At 37.6% G+C, this 27,898-nt stretch overlaps 1 protein-coding gene across 1 annotated transcript; it reads left to right on the top strand.

Moving 5' to 3' along the window:
• Positions 1–1,253: 1,253 nt before the first annotated feature.
• On the top strand, positions 1,254–27,898 carry LOC139720820 (dipeptidase 1-like). Its single transcript, XM_071632160.1, has 10 exons — positions 1,254–1,417; positions 8,847–8,988; positions 15,109–15,241; positions 16,181–16,331; positions 21,442–21,508; positions 23,534–23,710; positions 24,766–24,874; positions 25,613–25,688; positions 27,023–27,158; positions 27,782–27,898. Exons 1-10 carry the CDS (start codon positions 1,254–1,256, stop codon positions 27,896–27,898), a joined length of 1,272 nt encoding a protein of 423 aa, XP_071488261.1.

Raw genomic sequence — 27,898 nt, 5'->3', positions numbered from 1 at the left:
GTTGGGTTAGGGTTTTTGGTTATGGTTATGGTTATGGTTAGGGTTAGGGTTGGGGTTAGGGTTAGGGTTAGGGTGAGGGTTAGGGTTTGATGGTTAGGGTTAGGATTAGGATTAGGATTAGGTTTAGGGATAGGGTCCCCGATAGATTTTTAGTTTCCCCAATCTGTGCCGTCTAACCCCGCGTTCACATTGTCCCCCGCGCCGCGGGGACAGCCTCAAGAGATCTTATCTTTTTTACGACTGACCGTTCACATTGGTATCTCATCGTCCCCGAGCTGTGGGGCAATTGGGGCTTGGGGCGAGCTCTGCCAGGCATAGCGCATGCGCACATTTGATGACCACAGCTGGACGCTATCAATTTCGCCCCGAGGTCACTCTCCCCTCCAAATCTTGTCCCCGTACCCGACTTGATTCGCGGGGACGAGGGGACAAGTCCCAGCGAGCGTTCACATTATGGTTTTGGAGGAGAAAGTCCCACAGCTCGGGACTTTCCCCGCGGCGCGGGGGACAATGTGAACGCAGTGTTAACACGCCTCCCGCTCGTTGGTAGCAAAACGCTCATTGGTAGCAAAACAAGTTGCGCACTTGGAGACAGTTCGTTACACGATGAGAAGAGCGAGAATCGGCTGTGACAGCTGTGACTCCCGTCCCCATATCAAAGCAGTTTCGCTATCCTGTGAGGACGGAGACGCGGTGACAAGATCCCTGATTGGCTGGCTGGCTGACTGGCTGGCTCACTCCTGCCCAGCATCGAGACCGAACGCTATTTTGGCCGAGCACCGTACTCGTTTTCCCTAGGACGGAACGTTTCTTCGATCGGGGGGCGGAGGGGGGGGGGGGGGGGGGATTTCATCAGGGAGGTGGGAAGATATCTCTTCCCACCTCCCTGATTTCATGAAGCATTTTGGTCGGATATCTTTATGACAAACTGTTACAAGCTACTGAAATCCTTGCATCTAATTGGCTGAGAGCAAATTTGTCCGACAACTTTGTCAAACAAAATGCTTCATGAAATGCCCCCAGATCATGTACAGAAGCAAATTTTGCACACGGCACTCTCAATTCCCGGCCGCGTCGTGCTTGCGAAACTCCCTATTGAATTTTTTTGAGGGGAGGCAAGAGAGATACATATCAAAGCTTAGGCCTTTGCGATCGAGGCAACAGCTCTCACAAGACAAGAGGAATACTTGCTGCTCGCTGTCTGTCTTCCATTTTGTTTTCGTTGTGGAAGTTGGCAGCCTATTTAGAGGTCGATGAGCATGGAGCGTGGTCGTTTGATTCTTCTCATCGTCGGTGTCACAGTTGTGACATCAGCCGTTATTGTTGCCATAGCTGTGCCCGTGTCCCTCAACAAGAGACAAACGAGCGAGATCGACAGAGCAAGGCAATACATGAGAGAAGTACCTCTCGTCGACGGGTGAGCTGAAAGAGTTTACACCAGTCATAACTGTTCTTTTAATTTCCTCTTTTTTTGGGGGGGGGGGGTAGGGTGGAAGGGAATGAGTAAGAGATTTTAGAGATTATATTTGTGTCGCGAGGATTAGTTAAGTGCAATCATAATATTATTATTGACAAGAATTTTTAATTTCAGGTGTAAATTTCACAAAACAACTTTGGTCATGCAACTGATTGACAAATTGCCCTACATCGACGTAAATAAGCATTAAATTGATCAGTGTTTGGTAGTAGCCATGATAATAACACAAAAAAAATCATGGGCATACATACTGTCAATCAGTTGCAATGAAGAATCCTCGACGTAAGAATTTCATGAATTTGAGTAACTTTGGCCATGAATGTTTATTTCATTTCAAATATCATAGGCCTAAATGCAGTATACACCTATCTAATTTTGTCGACCTCTGATTCCGTCCTTTGATAAAGAGAGAGTGCGATATGTTTCTGAGTACAGCTAAGTTAAAAAAAAAGTTTCCACTTCCCTGGTACCACCCTCTGCTAGCTGTCTCTCCCCCCCCCCCCCCCCCCTTCTCTGACCACCTGTCTACCTGATGGGATGGGGGGGGGGGGGGGGGTCTCCTTCTATTCTCTTTATTTCTGTACAGAGAAGCAATGGACAAAGAAATATAAGAATGAACAGCTAGATATAAGTCATGTCACTTTTCATCGGGCAGATTTGTCAGAAAACAGTCACACTCACCCAATAAGTTTCGAATTGAAGACAAAAAGAAATTTGCTTTTACATATGTTTGTCTATATGAGCATATACGTGTATGCGTGTTTGCCTTCTGTTGCCAAGACATGCTAACAGTTAGAAACGGCTTTTCAACGCCATAAGGTGAATAGCATATGTCTTTAGACTAAAATACAAAACAAAACTCACTTTAATGAATAGCAACACACCTGGTTAGAATTAACAGGGAAAACTGGCGAATTAACGAAACAAATAACTGTCGGGAAGTGTATCCCGCCAACCAATCAATAAAAAAGCATGGGGAAATTGATTCATGAAAGGAATATTCTTACTTGATAAATCACGTATTACAGGCAGCGCTCTAATGTCAGCTCTGCTATTAGTATGACAGTGTTATTCTCTGCTATTCTGTGCTTTGATAGCATCATTTTCTTACTTTGTAGCTCTCAAATGGGTATGGTTCAGGCCTAAAGTTATTTCTTGTACCTCCTATGGATGAATCATCTCCATGTATTCATCAAACACACCTGTAGTTCAGTCATTTTCTGACAAGTGTTGATCATTCATTTCATTCGCTAGACAGGTCCAATTAAACGCTATCATGTGATGCAACTTGAGTAAAACTCGAAGGCCATGTTACAGGTACAGCTGTAGTTGAATCCGCCCACCTGTTTAGTTGCACGTTATCACTCAAATTCGATTACCCCCTTGACCCCCTCAACCTTAATAAGTATCAGTTCTCTCAAAGCCGACTCACGCATTCATTCTATACGTCTTATGTCATTATTTGTTCAGCCGATGGTTGTCGATTCTCCCTCATTTTGTATAACATGCATACTGTACAATAAAATCCATTGTGGGAAAACTTTGCTCCTGAATAGGATCCAGAATTAATGTAAACAGACATCACTGCCATATCATCTCTGAATAACAAATAATACACAACTTACAACTTACAGGTACTCTCCTCAGAAATTCAAAGTTTCGAAAGCACAATTCTGTACTTCACAACGCAATTCATAAATAGTCCGAAGGTCATGAACATTTCTTTTTCTGGAAGTCTCACAAATAATATTAAGAAGTTCGTGAGAGATGAATGTTTTGTATACCGGATAAACATATTTGCATTATCCCCATGCACGGTCTCCGTTGTGATGTTTAACATTTTGATTTGTGACATCATATACCTGATTGACAATATATTTCTCTTGCACATCCAAAAAAAAACAACATGTTTGAAAGTGTATAATGTTGGAGAATCGAAAGCAGACCATTTTGAGTTTTCTCTTTCTTAATCAAACATCGAACTTTGTCCTTCTTTGTTACCAGGTAGAAAGATTTAATGAATATTTCATCAAATAATTCATTCAGTCAGGTATGGTAATTCATCTATATTTTTTCATCATTGTATTATTGAAACAATAGTGAATAAATTGAAACTGAATTTCACTAAAATTGATGTCCTGCTACAAGATGAGTGTCCTATTTCATTTTTGTACTCTACACCAGCTGTTGTTAGTCATGAAATTCTGCCAAGTAATCCAAGGCAAATGAAATGCAGGACACAGATAATTCACCAAACTCACGTTTCCAGTACCATTACTGGTGATACCAGACAGCAACGAGGCTTAAACAATATCAACAGTCTGAATGGTTATAGGCTCTTTAAGCTTCCTGTGAAGGTATATGATAACAGGTGAAAGACTCAACCGTGGATATACGCAACGACAAAAACGGTCGCACTTCCTATCGCCAACGCACAAAACAAAAACAAAAACAAACAAAAATGTAGGTCGTACCCGCGAGGAGGTTGCAGCTGGGCCAGACCCCCCCCCCCCCATCCTTCTTTTCAATATGTCTCTTTTTAGGTCTACATGTCCAATACACATTGAAAAAGAAAGTGGAGAAAAGGACCATTACATTTATCTAACATCGTCAGCAAGCTTTTGTATAGACGATAATAATGTATATATATGATTATATATATACATGATTATATATATATATATATATATATATATATATATGTAATATAAGTGTGTGTGTGTATGTGTGTGTATGTGTGTGTGTGTATTTATTCATATTTTCATATACATGTATGTATATATATATATATATATATATATATATATATATATATATATGCATCACGGAAACCTTTGCAGGAGGAGTATCGACCTCTATGATTCCCTGTGTACATTGGGAACCGCATCCCTGGTACATTGCAGACGTGAACTATTAAAGTCAGGATAGGGTTGTGTCCAGGGGGTGTACTCAGCACACACTGTCAAAATATTCATTGCCGTCATAACGGAAAACAGAACAGCCAGCAATACGATATAGGCATGCTGTTGTAATTTGCATACTGTTGTACATTCTCCTTTGGATGTTCAAGAATGAACCAGCACTTTTTGACGATTACAATACAGTTAAAAGGGGAGTTCATCTAAAACATATATTTCATATGTGACTTCAGTGAGTGTAGAAATGTAAGAAACTCTTGAAGTTTGGACAAGACGGTAAAAATTTACATCTCTGCAGCTGCATTTATTTGAAATTTTGTCAAAACTTTGTGTCTTGGTAATCGCTTGATCATTTTATATGTCACAGTAGTACGAAGATGTAAACATGGTAAAGAAAAGTAACAGAGAATCCACTTTTTAAAAAAATCACACAGTTAGTCAACTTTATACTGACTTGTCATTCCTCTGCTTTCTGCAGGGGGCAGGTCAGGTGCTCTTTCAGAGTGCTAGAAAATTAAGAATCTGTGGAAACCTCTCCATTAGTCAAGTATACTTTGACATCAGAATTGTTGCAGATATTCTAGTATCCAGTGATGGACGGCATACGGATGCAAAAAAAAAAACAACAACAACAAACAAACAAAACAAAAGAAATGTTAAATTTTCATAGATTTGACTTTTTGAGAAAATCACCAAAGGAGGAGCTGAAATCCCAATGCGTCGACATGAGTGGCAGAATGAACAAAGGTAGAATAAAAGAAATATGAAAGATTAACTAAGACATTTGAAATTGTCAGAATCAAAAGGTGTAGATTAAAACTGATTGATTGCAGAATGAATCACATAACCTAACTGTACATGTCATCCAAAATACAAGATATTACCTTCAGCCGGCATTAGAAATGAAGGGAGTTAAATGTTGCAGATTTACAAGTGGCTACTTGATTCATCAAACTAACCAATAATTCCAGACTGCCTTTTATACATATTTATTTCCCAATCAATGTAATTGGGTAAAGGTCACTTATCTAATCGACTCATACTATTATCAGATGATCTTTTTATCAGTGCTCACACTCGTCACGAGGATTGCACTTGTCTTTATCTCTGTCATAAAACGTTGATTGTTCCTCATACATCATTAGCTCTCATTTAGAGCTATCTGGGTTGGTTCTTTAATCCTTAACTTAGAATACCATGTCTGTATATAGGATAACATTAGATAGTCCCCTTTGTTATAGACGTCCCAATGGGATACAACTGTGTTGATAATGACCCAGTGAAGTTAATTTGTGATTACAAGTTACAACATGACACGGCATCTTGATCACATGACTGGAACGTCACGAAAGATCAAGGAAACATTACGAAATAATCTCTTGTCTTTGTTCGATGAATTGCTCAATCAATCCTTTGGCTTTTTTAAGGGGAGGGGGAGGGGCGGTTGGACTACTGTTGTTTTACATAACAGCCGACATGGGTGTACGCCCACTCCGTTTTAATGTTGTAAACAATTGTATATCAAGAACCCTGCCTTCACGTCATCCTACACGTCATCATGAAAACGATTCTCACGAATACACATCTGCCAAATAAGAAAACTGAAGAGTTGAGCTCAAAATCACATGTGTGTGTGTGTGTGTGTGTGTGTGTGTGTGTGTGTCAAACATTTAAATGGTAAAGTTTTATTTGTATGTAGGGGAAGATAGCATTTATTCATTTATTTATTTATTTGCAGCCGCAATGTCAATCAAGTTTAAACAGCTGATTACATTGTAGTTTGCTAGTCCTTAAAATCTGTTATAATCATGCGGGAACCGTGGGCTATAATGGAGTCGGTGTTTGCTGCCGAGCTGTTATTCAGATAAAACAGACGCGAAATTGTGTTATTAGAATGATAAGATGCACTTAACTCCAATCCAATGAGCGAACCATTCTAACTGTCCTATATGACCTGCGATTAACAAGAATGATAGGGCTGCTGCAATTAATAGGAGGAAGCCGGGGTGATCATTTTGTTGACATAATAACACCCACTTCGGGGTCTCTATTAGTTTTCCAATAGTGTGATGATCTTGATGAGGTTCTCACGTTGTATTAGAGCGATGGACCAGTGATTTGTTTACCTACAGGAACACATGGAGAGCGTTTTCATCACAAAACGCAAATAACAGTTTTTATTAGTTGTGCAATACTGCTCAAAGACGTGTTCTAGTGACGTTAATTTTGCAATGTATGTGGATAATATGAACTGTTTAGTCAGGAAAATATACAAATGATATGATTTATTTATAATTCACGTCTTCAGACGATAGAACAAAATAAAATGCTCCTCGCAGAAGAATTTAATGTATTTGTGTCCTGACGAATAACAATAACAACAACAATGATAATAATAATAATAATAATATTAATAATAATAATATAATAGTTATCATTATTACAATGATAATGATGATAATCATCATCATACAATGATAATAATAATGATAAGCATCATCATCATCATCAGTGGATAGAAGAGGCGCTCTACCTGGATCCCCCACCCCACCCGCTGATCCCCTTCGACCAGGTAAAATACTAATTTAATTGATTTCCAGAGTAAATTTGAACTTTGAACTTGTGAGTGTTTCAGAGGCAGCGGCGAAAGAGGTTTCAAATCTCGGAGAATTGTGGGCGTCAAGAAATTAATAGGGTCTAATAATAAGGTCTTTTTTACCCAGGGTAGCCTCTTCAGTGTTGCCACTGCTCTACCAGAGGGCCCTGCCATTATTATTACCCTAGCGTTGCCAGGTACCCATTTATACACCTGGGTCGAGAGGGACATGGTGGGTAAAACATCTTGTCCAAGGACCGTAAGCGCTGGGCGGGATTCGAACTCGGGTCCTCCGATCAGGAGTCTGGAGTCTTATCCACTTTGCCACAGCGCCTCCAAGAACTTAGATGTGATTTTGCAAAATGTTTACTCAGGATGCAGTTAAAAACTCTGGTATCTTGATAACTCTTCATCGCATGGAGAAATATATTTTTTTGATGAAACAGACTGACTTATTTCAGTAATTTGATCATGTAGTGAAAGGCACCTCAAAAAACAAGAGCAAGATACAACAGCCACACAAACAGCTACTATGATATCTGAATGATTCATCTTTATTCATTATCACATCACTGGTTCGCTAATAAAGAATTTCTACAGGCACCATCATACGGAGGCCATAGGCACATTTCTTCCCGAATACATCGTACACGAAATGTGTTAATACAAGGGACTTCTACACGATTATCTTGGTAAATGTCAAGATCTGTCAAGGGTGTTCACAGCTTGCTGTGAATGGACAGACAGTCATAGTGACTAATTTCCAGGAGCGGTAGTGATTTTGAGATGACTGCACCTGTTCGCTTTTCTCAGCGTGTTAGAAACGGCTCGTAATGCCCACCTGCCTGTTCTGTCTCACAATGTTGCGAAAATATCCAAATTCATAATTCACAGCTCTTGCAGCACCAGATTCAAGACAGCAAACTTAGCAAACTTTGAATACGACAAAAAGAAAACCTTATTATTTAAGCTTAGATGAATAAGAAATGATTATCTTTTTTTTTTCTTACACTAGTTTCGGGCAAGTAAATATATGAAAAGTTAGATATCTGAAATTGGAATTTGATTGAGAAAAAAAGAAATTTGTTGTGGAGTTTTGATAGGAAATATATACATGCACTGTAAAAACATCGGTGTTAGATTTAACACCATGGGTGTTAAATTTAACACCGATCAAGTGTTAATAGAGGACCACATCCACAGGTGTAGAAAATGCACTGTGATGGTGTTGAAAAGTGTTCACCTGACACTTCGTGGTGTTAATTTGACACTGTCCCTGGTGATATTTTGACACTGTACTGGTGTTAATTAAAAAATGACACCACATGGTGTTGATTTGATATTTGTTGGTGTTAATATCAATGGTTTAACACCCGTCCAGCTTAAATAAGAGACCACACCAGCTGGTGTTACTGTGGTATAAATTTGTTTTCACATTTTTTCAAAAATCTAGTATTTTAATGTAAAATTCTTGATCGTCTTGTTTAAATTAAAAATCAACAAGAAGTGCAGTTACTAAGAAACTCTTCAAAAAACTGTTTTATTTTTGGAAATGACACCCGGAGGTGTTAACTTAACACCATAAATGAGCACCGAAAATTTAACACCAGCTCGGTGTTCAGTATTTAACACCGGACTTTTTGCAGTGTATTATGTACAAAATTACAAAGTATATTGATCGATTAAATCGAAAATGTTTTATTTCATTCATATATAAACAATATATCTGTTAATTTATTTATTTCAATGACTTATTGGCGTGTTTTGATGATTAAACGAAATCATGAGATTACGTGATGAGTTTGTTTGTTTGTTCTGTGCGTCTTTTTTTCCCGCTCCTTGCCGGAACACATAGCCACAACGACTGGCCCTGGCAGCTGAAGCAGAAACAAGACAACGCTTTACAGACCATCGATTTGAACAGCGACCTCACCACTCTATGGAACATCAGTCATACCGATATTCCACGCCTGAAGGAAGGACTTGTTGGTGGTCAGGTAAAACTTCAGATAAAATGGTGACATACTACGATATTTGCTCCTGCGAAATGTGCTCCCGTGTTATTTTCTCAAAGGACTTAGGGTTAGGGTTCTGATAGGGTTTTAGTTAGATGTGAGGATTAAGGTTAGGGTTATGTTTCTTGGTATATAATCTAAGTTTGGCTTCGCGTGCAGAATTTTCATGGGAGCAATAATATCGTCTCAGGAGCAAATGCCATGGAACCAATAAAATAACATCTGTATTTTGAAACACTCAGCCCACGTTTGTGTGTGTGTGACTTTTTATGCAGTTTCAATACAAGATGCATAAACAAAACAGAAAGTAAATATGAATACATTATTGTACCACTAAACATATAAAGTTGATATGACACCACATCCAATACTCCGAGTATTAGATTTAAACCACATAGTGTATCATAATATCTGCATAAATATTATGCTAGAGAATATAAAATCATTTGGGAAGTTCAGAGTTGGTAGTGAAATAGTATTCCTGCGTGTTATTTTGAAATTCAGTATTCTGTTATAGAGATTCCTCGGCCCGCATACGCATTTTTTAACTGTGATGTATTGCTTCCAGTCAGGAAAACCGCATTCATGGTCACTGTGTGGTAACCAGGTAATGTATAGGAAGTCAGGCCCGTAGCCAGGATTTTTCAAGGGGGGGGGGGGTGCGGTCACTAAAAAAACGGACCTTCGGTATCAATACCAATGATGACACACACACACACACACACACACACAATTATATATATATATATATATATATATATATATATATTCTTTAGACGACCGAACTACAAAAGTTGTATAAGAATTTGCGCGCGAAGCGCGCCGCAAATTGTGAATTTTGACTGTTTTAATGACGTTTTAAAGTCTCGAGGAAATTTGTATTTTTGTCTGTCATCTAGGAAATAGTAAAAACTCATTTTGCCAGGAAGTTGCAAAGTTTAATTGTGTTCGAGACTCTGCGCGCGTAGCGCGCCGCAAAATTGAGAATAGTGATTTTCCTGGTGTTGTTTTAACTTTTATTTTTTCTATTGTATACCCGCGTTAACAGGCCTGATGCCAGGATTTTTAAAGGAAGGGGGGATTGCGTTAATTAACAAAACGGTCCTTTGATACTGTCCCGGGAGGGGTAGCGACAATTAAAAGGTGGAGACCATGCTCATACATGGACTTTCAAAATGGCCCCTAAACGAGTAATGATCATATGATTTTTTCGGGCCTTAAAAACAAGTATTCCTTAAATGTTTCCTGCACCCTAAAGAAGTACTTCATCATGACTGAACAATATACCATTTTCCCAAATTTCGGCCATTTTGATACCCTTTGATTATATACGCTCGTACATCACACTTTCCATCTAATCCGTGAGAAAAAAACGACCCCTATTACGCGTTTTCTTTAGCGAGTATGGTCACGGTGTCCACCTTTACTGTGGCAGTTGGAGTTTTCCATCCCATCGGATGCTGTTTGGAAGATGAAACATTCACTTTACTATACAGTATATCAGCCGTTGGTATGCGAGTTTGTCAAAAACGAAAATAAATAAGAAAATTTTTAAAACAAAATGAATTGTAAATGTGAACCATTTATATTTTGCCTCCTTGTGGTAGGATATTTCCAGCATTTCCGAATTTTCAAATAATCATTTTAGATTTAATAATATTAAAGGTAGTAGATCCGATTCGCAAACATCTCCAATATCAGTCAAATGTCATATTAACCATCATGCTAAGAAGGTTTTCTTTGTGAAATTTGGAGGTCAGTGAAATTCAAAAATTAAACATCCGTTAGCCATTGAAAGAAGTTGAGTGCAAATTCAGACCTCAGGCTTAGTGCTCAGATGTTTTCCTATTTGATTTGATCTGTCTTACTGTGCACACTAAGATACATACTGGAATGGTAATTTCGTATTTATTAAACCATAGTTGCATATTTGGTTACTAGCTGTCTCTAGGCATTTTCGAATTTTGGCTGCAAAGAGATCCACTACCTTTAAGTTAGAAGAGAGATAAGTAAATAATGATAAAATAAACAAACAAAAAAGAATGAGTTTCTTTTGTAATACTATCTGACAAACTTTTTACTTTACCATTTTACTTCATAGCTCAGCACTTTCCATTCTCTCTCATACCCTCTTACCCATTACATTTAAATGAAATACAACTAAAATGAGTTTGCGTGCCTGCATAATACTCTTTGGAAATTATAAGTGAAAATGTTCTTAGGTTTTGGCTCACTTTAAAATGAGAACCAATAGAACTGTAACAACATGAGAAAATGTATAAGTAGTAATCAACAGTACATTTCCGAATTTGGCCTGCAAAGAAACCCGCTACCTGTAAGTTAGAAAAGAGATTAGTAAATAATGATAAAATAAACAACAAAAAAGAATGAGTTTCTACCGCCGTATCCAGAACAGAGCCTGAAACGGTGCAGGCTCAAGAAATCGTTTGTACTATAATACGTCTTGAAGTACTGTGTGATACTGTTGACTCAGACTTCTACAAAGCTGTAAGTGAGAATTGTAATCCAATCCGACTCATTACCTGAGATATTTATGAAAATATATCAATAAAGAATGTAAATTAAATAACGATGCGTCACAATGCAGTCTATAACGCTCTCACAATGCTATCATACATAAGGGTTTTCACTGACTGTTTTTACTCCGGAGCTCTTGCAGTATTCAGGCTTTTGTAATACTATCTGACAAACTTTTTACTTTACCATTTTACTTCATAGCTCAGCACTTTCCATTCTCTCTCATACCCTCTTACCCATTACATTTAAATGAAATACAACTAAAATGAGTTTGCGTGCCTGCATAATACTCTTTGGAAATTATAAGTGAGAATGTTCTTAGGTTTTGGCTCACCTTAAAATGAGAACCAATAGAACTGTCACAACATGAGAAAATGTATAAGTAGTAATCAACAGTACATTTCCGAATTTGGCCTGCAAAGAAATCCGCTACCTGTAAGTTAGAAAAGAGATTAGTAAATAATGATAAAATAAACAACAAAAAAAGAATGAGTTTCTACGGCCGTATCCAGAACAGAGCCTGAAACGGTGCAGACTCAAGAAATCGTTTGTACTAATACGTCTTGAAGTACTGTGTGATACTGTTGACTCAGACTTCTACAAAGCTGTAAGTGAGAATTTTAACCCAATCCGGCTCATTACCTGTGTTTTTTATGAAAAATATGAATAAAGAATGTAAATTAAATAACGACGCGTCACAATGCAGTCTAACGCTCTCACAATGTTATCATACATAGGGTTTTTCCCTGACTGTTTTTACTCCGGAGCTCTTGCAATATTCAGGCTTTTGTAATACTATCTGACAAACTTTTTACTTAACCATTTTACTTCATAGCTCAGCACTTTCCATTCTCTCTCATACCCTCTTACCCATTACATTTAAATGAAAATACAACTAAATTGAGTTTGCGTGCCTGCATAATACTCTTTGGAAATTATAAGTGAGAATGTTCTTAGGTTTTGGCTCACTTCAAAATGAGAACCAATCGAACTGTCACAACATAAGAAAATGTATAACTAATAATCAACAATATAATTATTGAGACAGGCAAGTAATCATCAAAAATAGAAAATGATGATTACACAGCAGGAGTTAGAGGGGAGCATTTGCCGGTCCTTTGAATGTGCACTTGTGCAGTGTGATCTTCGCTTAGTCTTTTTCTAGTCTTTAAGCATTGTTTGAAGTTCCAGTCTTCTGGGATGCTTTCTGGCGAACAATTTCACCACCTTCTCGTTATCAACGTCAAAGTTGTAATGGATATGCATGAGTGCCAAAGCAGACAGCCTGTCTTGTGTCATGCTGGCCCTCAGATAGGTGTGCAGTCTGCGTAAGGCACTGGCGCTTCTCTCGCATTCGCAGCTGGTTGTGGGGATGGGGCAGTATATTTTTAGCAATGTAAAAACATTTGGAAACATGTCTGCATCACACTGTTTTATTGTTTCCGCTGCAGTAGACGGACGTTCATTGGGGGGTTTTGTTTGGTACTTGTGCTTCCATCGGAACAACTCCTGCGGAAACACTTCCGCTGATGGCATAATGTGTGTGTAGGCGACAGAAATCGGGTTAAATCTACAGTAAAAATGATATAGTCTATGACCTTATCATTCCTTTACAACATTATTTCAGTTGATTACCTGTGTACAACACGTGTATATAAGCGCCCGATTGCAGACAGCAGGTGGCAAGGTGACCGTTGCAACTACTTACATTATTACCACCTCCGAAGGAAATGCACCAGTCCGACTATACAGCCATCATCGAAAAATGAGATGGAATGTGGAATGTATTTGGTCGTTTTTGCTCGCAAACTTAACAGTTATGTTGTCAATAAGGCTGCTACGTATCTAGATAATGTCTCACATACAACTGTATCTGGATATTGCGTTGAAAATGATATTTGGCGAGAAACAAAAGCTTGAAATCACAGGAATTCACACTGCTGACAACGGCAGACAGTGAAGGTCAACGGCTCAAATTTTCGTTGGTAGTCTCGTCACGTGATAGTTCTGTATGGATTGTACACGTTCCCTATGACAGCAATTGTGAATGGGTAGTCTAGTTTCACTGCAAATTTGCGTCAGGACTGCTCAACCAATGGACAAGATTCTTATGTCACAAAAATGGGCAGAACCTCTACTTTCTGAAACCGTGCGCCCCAAGTTTGTGCGATCTTCCGTTCTCAAGATATCCCGTCTGGAAGAATTGCAAGACGGCAAAATATGCTCAAATTCGTCAAATTTGGACTGTTCGCCATATACAATTCTACTCATAAGGTACTTTTCTGATCTAATTTGCGTCACTGCTACAAATGTTACAATAAAGATATATACACATAAATAATCCCTAAAGTGTCCACTTTCAGAATCCGGGCGCCCCAAGTTTGCTTCTTAAACAGTTTAAAAGTTATGGCAGATTTTGTGGAAAATGCGTCGATTTTTGACCCGTTTTACGTGTTGTAGCGTTCGCGCGGAAGCGCGGCTTCGCAGATGACCGAAAGTTTTCAATATGTAATAGCTCGCACAAATTGATACATAACATTTGTGTTTGTGTGCATGGGGACGATCCGATGGTTCATACAACAAAAGGGTTTCGTACAATTATTTTTAACATTGTTAAACGTACTCTTCCACATTTACGTAGCATATAATGTGTCTTTATATTTATTTGGATTGTTATCTTGAGAATTGCTAAAAACCGTTATTATGAAAAAGTGGACCTTTCAGAATTTGGGGGGTGCGTACGCACCCGACGCACCCCCCTGGCAACGGGCCTGGAAGTCCGCTGTCTGTAGCACGACTACTTGCAAAATGTCAAAATGTGTAAAAATGCGTTCCTTGAGACACATCTGTAACATAAATATTTATATCTCCTTGGTGTCTGTTTGGATGGGATGTTTTACATAAAATATGTTTCCTATGTGTCATGAGGTCACTCTGAACCTTTACCCTCCCCCTGTGGGGTAGAAATGGTCCATCTGCAGTTTGTTGTTGTTTTAAAAAGAAAAAGAAAAGAAGAATAAAAAATGGGACCCTATTAGAAATAATTTGCCACAGACAATACTGACATAGACTTTAGCATAATAAAGTGCAGTTTGTCCCTCGATCTTTAGTTTACCAGACAAATCCTGATGATGATACGAATGGAAAATGTGTGGTTTAATTTACCCATGGTTGCCTCTTTACTGTTAAAACTGTTCCTACAGAGGGCATTGCAATAAGGATTAATATTATGCCGACATTTTTTTGTTGTTGTTGCAAAGTCCTTGATGTTGGCACAGGCAGAATTCGAACTTTAGCATAATGATGATAACAAAGTTTGAGCTGCTTAGACAAATCGCTTGATTTGATCTAAAAAGCAAAACAAAACAAACCACACACACACACACACACACACACACACACACCAACACCACCACCAACAACAACAACTGCAACTGCAACTGCAACAACTACTACAACAGGTCTTTAAGAAAAGATCCTTACACACTATCTAGGGTATCTAAAGGAAAGGAGAATGACGTCACTGTTTGCTTGTTGTTGTTGTTGTTGTTTTTTCAATTCTAGTTTTGGGCGGCCTACACGAGTTGCGACTCCCAGTACAATGACGCCGTGAAGCATATCTTGGATCAGATTGACGTCATCAAGCGAATGGTCCAGATGTATCCGGAGGACTTCGACTTCGTCACCACGGCCCAAGGTGAGAACGACGATGGCGAAACCAATGTTGGATATATTTTCCCTTATTACCTGGTCGATCTGATATAATCAAAATGTGGCTGAATGAAAGTTAGCACCTTCTTCTATGCATGCAGCAATGTTAGAATGATTATAAAATCATTTGGTTAAGCGCAGAAACTATATCTATAAGTTCGACTCCGCTGCAAGAGCTCCGAATGGTATATTTGTGCTGCACTGCACTATATGATTCAAATAATTAACAATTAAAGATATTAAATCCATTAATATCAATCTTCTGTACTTATTTGCTAACATAATTGATCAAAAAGGAAAAAAAATTAGTCAGATATAATAAAACAATCTTTAAAAAAATGAGTGTGCATGGCTAAAATAAAGATGTAAGAGACCTTGCAATTCATGAAACAGTGTGATCATTATTCATTATTAGATATTAAGCAGTTGTGTGGTTAGAACAAAATAATGTAGACTAAAGTAAGCATCATAACAAGAACTTGATTTTTGTAATTCTGAACGGTCATAAACGAATTTCTTTATGACTGCAGCAAACTTTTTCTACCATGATTTAGCTTCATACTTGTTATTGTCACATCGTGCAAACTCCTATAGGCCTAAATTTCATTAAAAATGTATTCCACCTGTCACGCACTGCCTTTTTTGAATAGCAATGCATCCTACTGACTTTTTGAAAATGTACACTTGGACTATCATCTAATATGAAAAGGCGAAATAATGAAAGTAAAAAAGAATGAATGAATGAATGATAAAAGGAGCAGGGATATTTCCACATCAAGGTAAAGTATCTTCGTCACATCTTGCAGTCCTTCACAATTTTGCGTTTGCTCAGTGTAGATGAGCTTTCCCCCTCGCTCTGATCTGGGCCTTTGCTGTTCTCTTGTCGTCCAACTGCTTCTTTTTTTTCCCCCTTGTATCATGGCAGGTATCGTGGATTCCCACGCCAACAGAAAGGTCGCATCCCTCATTGGCGTAGAGGGCGGCCACAACATCGACAGCAATATGGCGGTACTGCGCATGCTCTACGAATTGGGTGTTAGATACATGACAGTCACGCACAGCTGTAACACCCCATGGTAACAGCTCTAGCTTAATCAAAGTTCCACACCTGCTATAATGACCAACTTTCTAAAGCACATGCAAGTTGACATTTTTATAGCAAATGCCACCAGAACAATCAATGCGTGTCAAATTATACCGGAAGCAGTAGTTTATGGAAGCATCTCATTATAAAGAAATAGTTTATTGTATACTAATTAGCATTCTGCATCGACCTGTAAAAAAAAAAAAATAGAATTGTTTGGTGACGCATGAAAAGGAACATTTTTTATTTCTTTATTGATGATTTCATAAACCAACCCTGAGTTCACTGAATGTACACAGCAGACGCAATTTTTAAGTGATCAATTTCAAAAACCCCTAGACCTAATAGCTTTTATCGCTGAAACAACATTTTTATGCCTCCGACCGAAGGGTGCCGGATCGAGGCAATATGTTTTCGGGTTGTCCGTACATCCGTCCCCTTTTGCTTACGCGTTAACTTGAGTATTATTCAGTGGAATTTTACCAAACTTGGTCCAATTGTATACTTAAAAGTATAATGGGGCTATTACTTGATTATTAATAGTTTTCGAGTAAAATCGGCCAGAGGTCGAAGGTCAAGGTCAAATCCTGAAATTTGTCCGTGTTTACGCGATAACTCAAGACTGGATGAGGCAAATTTCACCAAACTTTGTCAAAGGATGACACAATGGGGCAATTAACTAAGTAGCGGTTTTTGAGTGAAATCGGCAAGAAGTTAAAGGTCAAATGGTCAAGGTCAGATGCTCAAAATTTCACCCATATCTATGCAATTCTTGAAACTTAATGTATACATGTACTACCAAATAAAGATTCTCCAGAGGGGGATTCAGGTCATGAGGGCAAAGGTCAAAAGGTCAAAGGTCAGGTGAAAATGTTAACATTTCACTTTTTTCTCCATATCTCGCAAATGGTTCAAGGTATCTTCATGGTACATCTTCATGATAACTTGGTACATATGCATGTATTGCCTGACAGGGATTATCTAGGGAATTTAGGGGTCATGGGTCGAAGGTCAGGGGTCAAAGGCAAGGTAAACTCCTCAAAATTTCACTATTTCCCTCATATGTATGCAATGCTTGCAGGATCTTTCTTGAAACTTAATGAATACATGTATTACCTAATGGAGATTCTCTGGGAAATTTCCTGCCAAAAGAGCAAAGGTCAAAAGGTCATTGCTCAAGTAAAAATGCTTTATTTCACTTTTCCTCCATATCTTGAAAGTAACTCATAGTATCGTGAAACTTATGCATGTTATACCTGGCAGTGATTCTCTTGGAAATGATAGGGTCATATGGTCAAATGCAGAAAAAAATTCTGTTTAATACTGAAAGTACACTTTTTCTTCATACCTTGAAAATTACTCAATGCATAAACTTATAAAAGGGTCAAAAGTCACGTAAAATCCACAAATTCCCAAATACATGTATCTGCACTCTTAGACAATATAGCAAACCTATGGTGTAGTTCAATGAAAGAGAACATTCAACACATTTGTGACAAACCTGTCATTTCAATATTTTGCCAGTTACGTGAAACTGTCATCACACATTGTCAATACGTGAAACTGTCATCACACATTGTCAAGACATTGTACTACAGTACACTACATACTAGCAGGACCATGCATTATGGCGAAGGCATACCAGTCATCATAATAGCGACATTTCTAGTCTATCTCGTTTGATGAAGTTGTCTTTCTATCATAGGGTTTTCGGTTTGGGCTATGTCGTCAAACTTCAAATTACATATCTCACAGAGAGTTTAGCAAAGGAATATACTTCATGATGCTTATATTTCTTTAAGTGTTTTATTTTTTGTTCCTGAAATACTTTCCATGCATTTGATAACTGCGTATGCGTATTTTACGCGGTTGTAATTACACAGTTCGTTACTCCGAAGGTTAGATAATCCGAAAATGATATAGGGTTTGTTATTTCGAAGGTTTGTACATCCGAAAATGAAATTAAGGTTAGTAATACCGAAGGTTTCATAGTTCACACCTTCTTCTTATTTTGGCTTAACAAACCTAATCATATTTGAATATTTTATGCATATTTTTACTCAACTCTTGGACATTCATATTCCAAAACGAAGAGAAAAGTCATCCAACTATAAAAAAAGTACCCAGGCAACCTTGGATTTCTAAATCACTTTTGCGTTCAATAAATAGAAAGAATAATTTATATTACAAATTTAAAATGAAACCTACTGAGCAATCAAAACTAAAATATACCAGTTATAAAAATACTTTGACGAAAATTATACGTATTGAAAAGAACAAATATTATACAAAGCAGTTACAATCTTATAAGCATGATATGCAAAATACATGGAAAATTTTAAAGCAAGCTATGAATATATCAAATAACACGTCGAATATTACTAAAATTAGATTTGATGATGAAATTTATGAAGATTCTCATCATATTTGTAATATTTTGAATAATCATCTTTCTTCCATTGGGGAAAATCTTGCAAGCAAAATTCCTTCTTCAAAAAAACATTTTCCGAGTTTCTAGGTCCACCAAATTCAAACTCAATGTTTCTTAATCCAGTCAGGAGATAATCAATATTGTTTCTGATTTTCGTTCCAAAAAAGTGCTGGACACGATGACATCAGTAATTTTCTGCTGAAGGGGGTAATATCTTCAATTGCGGATCCTTTAGCTCACATATTTAATTTATCCCTTTTTTATGGTATTGTCCCTGAAAGTATGAAAATAGCAAAAGTCATCCCTTTGTTTAAAAAAGGTGACAAATTAGATGTTAAATAATTATAGACCAAATTCTTTGTTATGTACATTGTCCAAAATTCTTGAAAAAATTGTTTGCAAAAGAACTATTACTTTTTTGAAATTCAATAATATACTCTCAAATTCTCAGTTTGGTTTTAGGGGAAAAACATAGCACCACACATGCATTATTGAGTTTTGTAGAAAAAGTGGCACATGCTATCGACAAATCTTCACATCGCATAGGTTTGTTCCTGGACTTCTCCAAGGCCTTCGATACCATTAATCATGATATTTTACTTAATAAATTACACCATTACGGAGTCCGTGGGAAGGCCTTGGAGTGGTTCAGGAGCTACCTCATGAACAGGAAGCAATATGTCTCTTTAAATGGTTGTAATTCACAAATGTCAAATGTTAAATGTGGGGTCCCACAGGGAAGTTTATTAGGTCCGCTTCTGTTTCTTATTTACATAAATGATTTCTGTAGATCATCAGATATTCTTTCTTTCATTCTCTTTGCGGATGATTCAAATTTATTTTTTTCGCATAATAATCCTTTTACCCTTGTAAATACATTAAATTCTGAATTAGAAAAAGTTGCTCAATGGATAAAAGCTAATAAATTGTCTCTTAATCTTCAAAAAAGCAATCTTATGCTTTTTAGCAACTCCATAGAGGCACTACCTGTTGATATTATCTTTGATGGCACACCACTGGAAAATGTTTCTTATGTCAAATTTCTGGGAATAACAGTTGATAATAAGCTTTCATGGAAATTTCATATTGATAGTATATGTAAGATTATTTCACGTAATATTGGTATAATCAACAAGATTAAATTTTGTCTTCCTTTGTCGTCCCTGCTTACATTATATTCATCCCTCATATTGCCTTATTTAAATTACGGTATTCTTGTATGGGGAAATACATATCAAACACTTTTGGATAAATTACTTCTGCTACAAAAGAAGTCACTGCGTATTATATGTCACACCGCATTTTTGTCTCATACTGATCCGTTATTTTTTGAAAATCAAATATTCAAAATTAAAGATTTGTATTTGTTTGATTTAGGACAATTTAAGTATAATCATAATAAAAATAATCTTCCATATATATTTGAAACAATGTTTTCAAAAAATCAATCCGTTCATAATTATCCTACAAGGCAATCCAATGAATTTCATTTGCCATTTTTTAGGACTTTGCTGGCTCAGCACACCTTCATCTACGAGGGGCCAAAGTATTGGAACTCACTTCCCAACGACATAGTAACAGCACAAACTTTGAATTATTTTAAGAACAAATTAAAATGATTTCTATTGAAATCTTATGATATACAACCAAATTAGGTTCGGTTTTATTGTCTCAATCAAGTCATCTTTTTTACAAGCATTAAGATATCATACAGAAATCATCTTTTTAAGAAAATAATCTGTCAAACATAAGTTTTCCTCAGATATTACTTTTATTGTACCAGACAACAGTGAGTCTATTCTCTTTCTCTTTTTTATATCCGTTCGTACGCATTCATACCGGTATATGCACCCAGTCCTTCGCAATATCAACCCAGGGAGCGTTTTATCATTGCACTTACATCATGAAGTCCAGTGTGCTTGTGTCCACGATGGCGTGTATTGTACCATAGTCTCATTTTCCCCTTTTTTCTTCTTTTTCCTTGTTTTCTTTCTTTTTTCCCTTCCTAAGGTAATTTTATGTCAGTTGACATTGGTTTCTTAGATTTTGTATATGTATTTTCCGAGGGTCCCATACCCTACCAGCTTTGCTTTTTAGTGGGACCCTCCATTTTCATTCTAATCTTTATATTATGTATATGTATATACCTTAGAAAGGAATTTCTGTTGTTACTCGTGACCACGTGTACGTTTTCTTTGAATTTGTTACAAATATGTTCTGTAAATGTATTGTATATGATTTTCCCTGTTTATTCAATGGAAATGGAAATAAAGTTTGAAAGTTGAAAGTTGAAAGTTGAAAGTTGATATTAATTTTCGGGTTAACGGCGAACCTTCAGAATAACGATCCTTCGAAAAAGCTCAACAAAGGTTCGGATTAACGAAACTTATTTCATTTTCTGATTAAAGAACATAGCATAGAGAATTTGTGTTTAGTGGGAATAAGGGGGGGGGGGTGGCGTATTCGTGGTTAGGTCAAGAGGTTAATGTTCCCCTTCTCCCTTCCGAAGTTTGATAGCTGACTTGATAAGGAGAGGACTTTTGAAAAGTCTACCAGTACTGGCTATACAAATCATGCTTCATGGTTTTGCGTTCTATCATGAACATATATAAGTCCTAAATACGTATAAACATGTGCGTCAGTGTCTATTCATACCAATATGCAATTTCAGGGCAGATAACTGGAAGAAAACTGATGAGGAGCCTGCGGAATTTGATGGTCTCACAGACTGGGGCAAGGTAGGACAAACGTCTACTCAATCTTCAAATTGATTGAACTTGATAAAGCAACATGAAAAACATAACAGCAAGCGTTTTGAACAAATAAGAGTAAAAATTATAGAGTTACTGGTTTCTAAACTTTCATTTTCCCGGAACAATGAATTCCCTTAGAGCTACATAAAGTAGACAAATAACAATAGGAGATGATGTCATTCGTCGCGCAACAGTTTGTACTAGTTCTAAGAAAAAAAAGATGATATCACTGTGGTTTTAAGGTTGCTTCAGATGTTAACTTTCTTGTGAGATAATGAAAAACCTCTTATGAAATATCAAAGATCGTATAATTCTATGGGGAAATCAAAGTTTATTTGAATACTCAGTGGACCACATTTGTGGTCGACAGTTAAGCATCCGCAACTATACTGTCCTTGTGCAAATCATCTGAAACTTCAGAATCTCGTAACTTTCTTGAGACTTTCTCTTCTAAAGAAAATTTCACTAGTTGTTTGATTTGTCTATTTCTTATGGGGGGGGGGGGGTCTATTTATCCAAGATGACACCTAGCAAATGCAGATACGTTAGTTAAAAGGATATCGAAAACAGTTTAAATGGTATCCACAAAAGCAAAAAAGAAAAACAAAATTTACGTACCCCCTAGGCAATTACCCCTATGATTAGTGTCTACGGGAATTATTCAATGCAAGGGTTGAATGCAAATGTCTACTGCACCAGTATTCGGCCACCAACGAGCGCCGCAACGTCCCCGGTGCAATTTTGCACCAACAGTGTAGAGCGCGATGCATTTTCAGCGGCCTTGCACACGCATTGACATTGAGCACGCATATCGTGCAGTGTGACTGCGACCGAGCAAAATGCTCCTCCAACGAAAAAAACAATCAATGTTAATTTGAAAAATCATCAAATATCAAAGGTCGTATGAGTGTACGATCTTTGATGGTATCCACAAAAGCAAAAAAGAAAAACAAAATTTACGTACCCCCTAGGCAATTACCCCTATGATTAGTGTCTACGGGAATTATTCAATGCAAGGGTTGAATGCAAATGTCTACTGCACCAGTATTAGCCCACCAACGAGCGCCGCAACGTCCCCGGTGCAATTTTGCACCAACAGTGTAGAGCGCGATGCATTTTCAGCGGCCTTGCACACGCATTGACATTGAGCGCGCATATCGTGCAGTGTGACTGCGACCGAGCAAAATGCTCCTCCAACGAAAAAAACAATCAATGTTGATTTGAAAAATCATCAAAATACGGGCCAGTTTGTGATGACGGAGAACGAACTTTCATAAATCTAGAAGGACATAGTCCCTCAAATAGGCCTAAACGTAAATTTCGGAATTCTTACGAACATTTGAGCAGCGAAGTCGGATCGTTGGGGAGTTTATGTCTTCGTATGGTAGCGGAAAATCGCAAAGTGAGAAACGGGAAATTTTCGGAATGGTCACTATACCATGGGGTCAAAACTTCAAGGTCACACAGAATTTGCAAGGGTCAACCGATTATCACCAAAATCTAATCGATTCTTTCCTGTCATTATCCAAACATTCCCTGAACATTTCGTGCAAATCCGTTTTCCCGTTCTCTTGTTAAATCTCTAGATTGTCTCTTAAGGCAAAGAAGAAAACCTTGTGTAACAATATGTTTTTGAGGGCCATAAGGAAAGCAGCTTACTCCATCCAGGAAGGTGGAAAGACATTCTCTTCCGCCTTCCTGCTCAAATATGTTGATAGCTATAATATAATGCTGGCACAGCTGATAGTATATATTGAACAAAATATCAATCTGTGCCGATTGTGATATGTAACCATAATGTGGTTGTTTCATAATGAGAAAGTGTCAGCATCCTCATGACATTAAATACTTCTCGCGTCAATTAATAACTTCTGGTTTGTTTAATGAGGTCAATCTAGAAATGGAGATCACGTGTTGAATATCTCACGCAATAAGTCTCTATCTCAACGTGTTTGTATACAACCTGAAAGGACATATATAGACAGTATATTACTGTTCATATCTCTGCAGGATGTGATTCGTGAAATGAATCGACTGGGCATGCTCATTGACCTTTCACACGTGTCTGAAGCGACCATGATGGACGTCCTGGACGTCACTTCGGCCCCCGTCATGTTCAGCCACACCTCAGCTTTTGCGCTCTGCAACCACTACCGAAACGCTCCCGACTACATCCTCGAGAGAGTGGTAAGATTACGGTTATACGCCTGATTCTTTATTACAATGAAAAGAACTAGAATATCGATGAAATGATAAATTCCATGATAAATATTCTTGAGAGGGTGGAATTATTTAACTTGCATTAAAGGGATGATATATAGTATTGGTTGGTGTGAGAATTAAGCTTTTAACTTTATGCAAGATATTTATAAACTGCTTTATGAAATGCATAAAGGCATACGATTCTAGGAGGAATTCAATGTTTATTTGATGAAAATCGGTTTTAAAATGGCTGAGATATCAAAAAAGTAAAATAAAGCGATCCTAATGAAAGGTGAGTCCCACCTTTTATTACGATTGCTTTGATTTGGATATCTCAGCCATTTCAATCCAATTTTCATCAAATAAACTTTGAATTCGGCTTAGAATGTTATGCGCTTTCATAATTCATAAGAGATTTCGCATTATTATCTAAAAAAAATCACCATCAAAAAACGTTAGATACCTGAAGCCCCATGCAACCGAAACTGTACTATCCCTTTAACAGCGATAGGCCTATTAAAAATTAGATTTAATCGACTCAAAAGAAGATGTGCGATATGAACCGATGAACTCGTGTGCTCGGAGAAACTATTAATTACTGAACTCATCGGATGTAAAATGCAAGGAGGAAAACTACTACAAAGAGAGAAGGATAAAGACTGCTGGATTATCAGAAAAGGGGAAATTGATAAAGTGACGAAGAAATAGGAAGAGAAAAAGAAGCAGAAAAAGGCAACAGAAGAAGAAGAAGGAACAGGAGGATAAATTTGAGAAAAGGAGGGCACTTCCAACTAGATGGCAAAAGCAAAGTCAACATTCATCACAGTTTCCGATTTCGCTCTCAGAATAGTGTTTCTGTTTTTGTTGTCTTTTTTTTGTCTTACTCGAAACTACACCTATACGGTAATGTTCCTGTGTACAAACCTGCTTCATGTGAACTGCTGTGGGGTTTCTTGTGCGTTGTTATTGCTGTTGTGTTTGTATTCCTCAAAGAACATAATAATTATAATGGTAATCATCTTTCTTTCATCATTTCGCAGAAAGAAAATGGTGGCGTTGTGATGGTGAACTTTTACACTTTGTACATCAACTGTCCTCCTGGGAATATTTCGGCGGACACGAGCGAGGCAACTCTGGATCAGATCGCTAGTCAGTTACTCTCGGTGAAAACAACCTGGTCTATAAATACAAAATATCATTAGTATATAAGTTATCTCTCTGCACTGCAGCGACGATGATTGACTATAACATGCTCTAACTTCTCTGCAAATTCATTTTGTTGTTGTTATCGTTGTTGTTGTTGTTGTTGTTGTTGTTGTACATACATCTCCGGTCGAGTGTTGATATTGTATTTGTATAATATGAAGAGCTTAAAGAGAAGAGAGAATTGGCAATTTCTCTGTTTTATATTGTTTTGCATTGTTTTGGTTTTGGTTTTGGTTTTTTGTTTGTTTTTTGCTGTTCTGTACAATATTATTTCTGATGTGTTAGATATATAAAGACAAAAAACAAATAAACAAACAATGTACCTAGAGAGCTCATGAGTTTTTAAGTTGATAGGGGAGAAACAAAAATAATCTTCTTGCAAACGTTGTCTCTTGTGAACTCTGATTAGCAAGATTTAGATCTAGAATTTGATTTATATCGAACGCTAAGAGGACGCTAATGGGTGGGGGTGGAGGAGATGGTGTTCTGCATAATATGCGCGACACATCTGTGTTTTATTGCCCAACCCATGAGTAGGAGGTAGCGTCGCCTCTTAGCGTTCGCGTCGCAGATCTAAAGCTTGCCACAGTTGGTGGCGCAGCATGGAATCCTTCCAATGAAATTTCCTCTTCAGTTGTTTTTGATTTTTGATTTTTTGTGTTGTGCTGTTTTTCTGTCCAGATCACATGGATCACATCAAGGACGTTTGTGGATGGGAGTGTGTGGGTATTGGAAGCGACTACGATGGTGTCGATACGTAAGTTATTCCTTATATCCGCAGAGACTCCAACCCGAAGCACCTTCTGATCTGGAGATTCTCCCGCCTGAAACCCCTAGCAAACGGGAGACTCCAAGTTTATGTGTGCGAAACGCGAAGTTCCTAGGGTTATAAATGCTCTCTGGTGCTATCTAAGGCTTATTTTTGCAACATACGATAGCAATAAGTAAGAAATCCTTTCCGACAGGAGACATTGAGCCAGGGCAGGAGAAATTAAATCTCAAACGGGAAAACGGGAGATTTTGCAAAAATGGGTTTTCGGCGGGAGATCTCCCGTCGAAAACGGGAGAGTTGGAGTCTCTGTATCCGTTTCTTTCTTACTCCCATCTTTCCCTCTCCCATTCTCTCATTTTTTTTTCATTCATGATTTTTCTTTTTTATATGTATGTATGTATGTTTGTATGTATGTATATACATATATATATATATATATATATATATACATGTATACATATATATATATATATATATATATATATATATACATGTATACATATATATATATATATATATATATATATTTATTTATTTATACACATATACATCGCACCCTGTTCACCTTATTTTATATCGTTTTGACTCTTTCATATCACTTATGCAAACACGCATGAAATTATATAATACGATGTATTTGAACACAGTGCGATGAAAGGCATATATGAAGACTTCTGTCTTTCAATCGAAGGTCCCGTGTTCTTGGTCGAGATGTCCTTTTTACCCACGGTGTCCCTCCCAACCCGATTGTCCAAAAAAAAAAAAAAGAAAAAAGAAAAAAGGGATGAATACATTATGCATGGCATTACTGGGGTGATAATAACGGCATACAGGGCCCTCTGAAAGAGCAATAGTAACACTGAAGAGGCTATGCTCATGGTGAAAAGAAGATACCTGAGGTATGCGATAAATATTATTTGCATTTGATAGCCATGATAGCAGAGAATGTTTTCCAACCAGCAGCAATCAGTTGGTTTGATGTGGAAACTAGCGCGGTGCTGTCGCAATGATGACGTGTTTTCTTTGTTTTCTTTGTCGCCCCATAGGACAGGAAACGGGAACATAACAGTTACTGTCCGCAGTAAAGTGAAATAACACGATATGAAAGACAATATTGTCCGGCAAAGATCCGCATGATGCATGGATTATGTGCACAGCAAAAACCACATTCGGTAAATGAATTTTATCATGTATCTTGTTATGCATCTGTTTTAGGTTATGAGTAAGCAACTACAATGCATATTAACTTGGAATAATGTTTTGGTCAGTCCTCTTTCCTTTATTTTCTTTTCTTTTTACGCGTTGTCTTGGTAACGCAGAGTCCCGACGGGTCTTGAAGACGTGTCCAAGTTCCCGGATCTTATCGCCGAGCTGATCAGACGAGATTGGACGGAGACCGAGGTGAAGGGCGCCATCGGAAATAACCTACTGAGAGTCTTCAGAGATGTGGAAGCGGTTAGTCTTCGCTCAAAAACCTATTTATCTTATTTTTCTCCTTTACGTTCTTCTGCAGCTCAGTCATCATATTTGTGGGTTTTTGTTTTTTTTTTATTCATCGCCTCCTATTAACGCAAGAAAAAAAAAATACATGCTACAAGATTGGACAAGATAGCCCTTATATTTCGATCTTCTAAGAGAAAACAGCACATTGATTATACAGGGCCCGATTATACAGTAAGTGTAGGTAGGGCAAAAATGTGTAGAGAAGGCGTTTATGAATTTCGCATCGATTTTTTTTAAGAGAGTGCATTATTAAATTTTCTGCACATAACCAATCCAAACAGGGTCCTTAAGTGGTCTCCATAATCCACGTTGTCAATGACGAAAGGTATTCCAATTTTGTCTTCAAGGACATAATGTTTTCTTTCTCATGTGCCTATTATGTGCAGGAGAAATCTCTTATTTCTACGAGTTATTATAGCAACTTATCCCCCGGATAAACGTGACGGTGAATATGATCTTAACAGACAGTCAGACAGTCAAGACGGTAAATAATTCTTGCATCTATTAATTGTATAATCCTTCTTCCTAGTTGGTAAAGTAGATCCCTAATGTGTTCTTGTGTCCTGTTTCCGCAGGAGAGAGATAGGCTACAGGAGTCAATACTGCCTTACGAAAACTCCATGCCTCGAAACAGCGGCGGTGAAGCGACGAATCAGTGCCGCACCTACGTCTACGATCCTCCGTCTGTATAA

The sequence above is a fragment of the Diadema antillarum genome, unplaced genomic scaffold (assembly GCF_040938485.1).
Source record: "Diadema antillarum isolate AM-2024a unplaced genomic scaffold, OU_Dant_1.0 scf00000012, whole genome shotgun sequence".
NCBI lineage: Eukaryota > Metazoa > Echinodermata > Echinoidea > Diadematoida > Diadematidae > Diadema > Diadema antillarum.
The sequence above is the reverse complement of the archived record's forward strand: the minus strand, read 5'-3'. Positions and strand labels throughout refer to the sequence as shown.

Bases quoted from the DNA above. Each gene is read 5' to 3' on its own strand.
- LOC139720820 (XM_071632160.1), top strand. From the start codon at position 1,254: ATGAGCATGGAGCGTGGTCGTTTGATTCTTCTCATCGTCGGTGTCACA. The intron at 15,242-16,180 runs GTGAGAACGACG...GTATCATGGCAG, and splicing joins CTTCGTCACCACGGCCCAAG to GTATCGTGGATTCCCACGCC. The intron at 24,875-25,612 runs GTCAGTTACTCT...TTTTCTGTCCAG, and splicing joins AACTCTGGATCAGATCGCTA to ATCACATGGATCACATCAAG.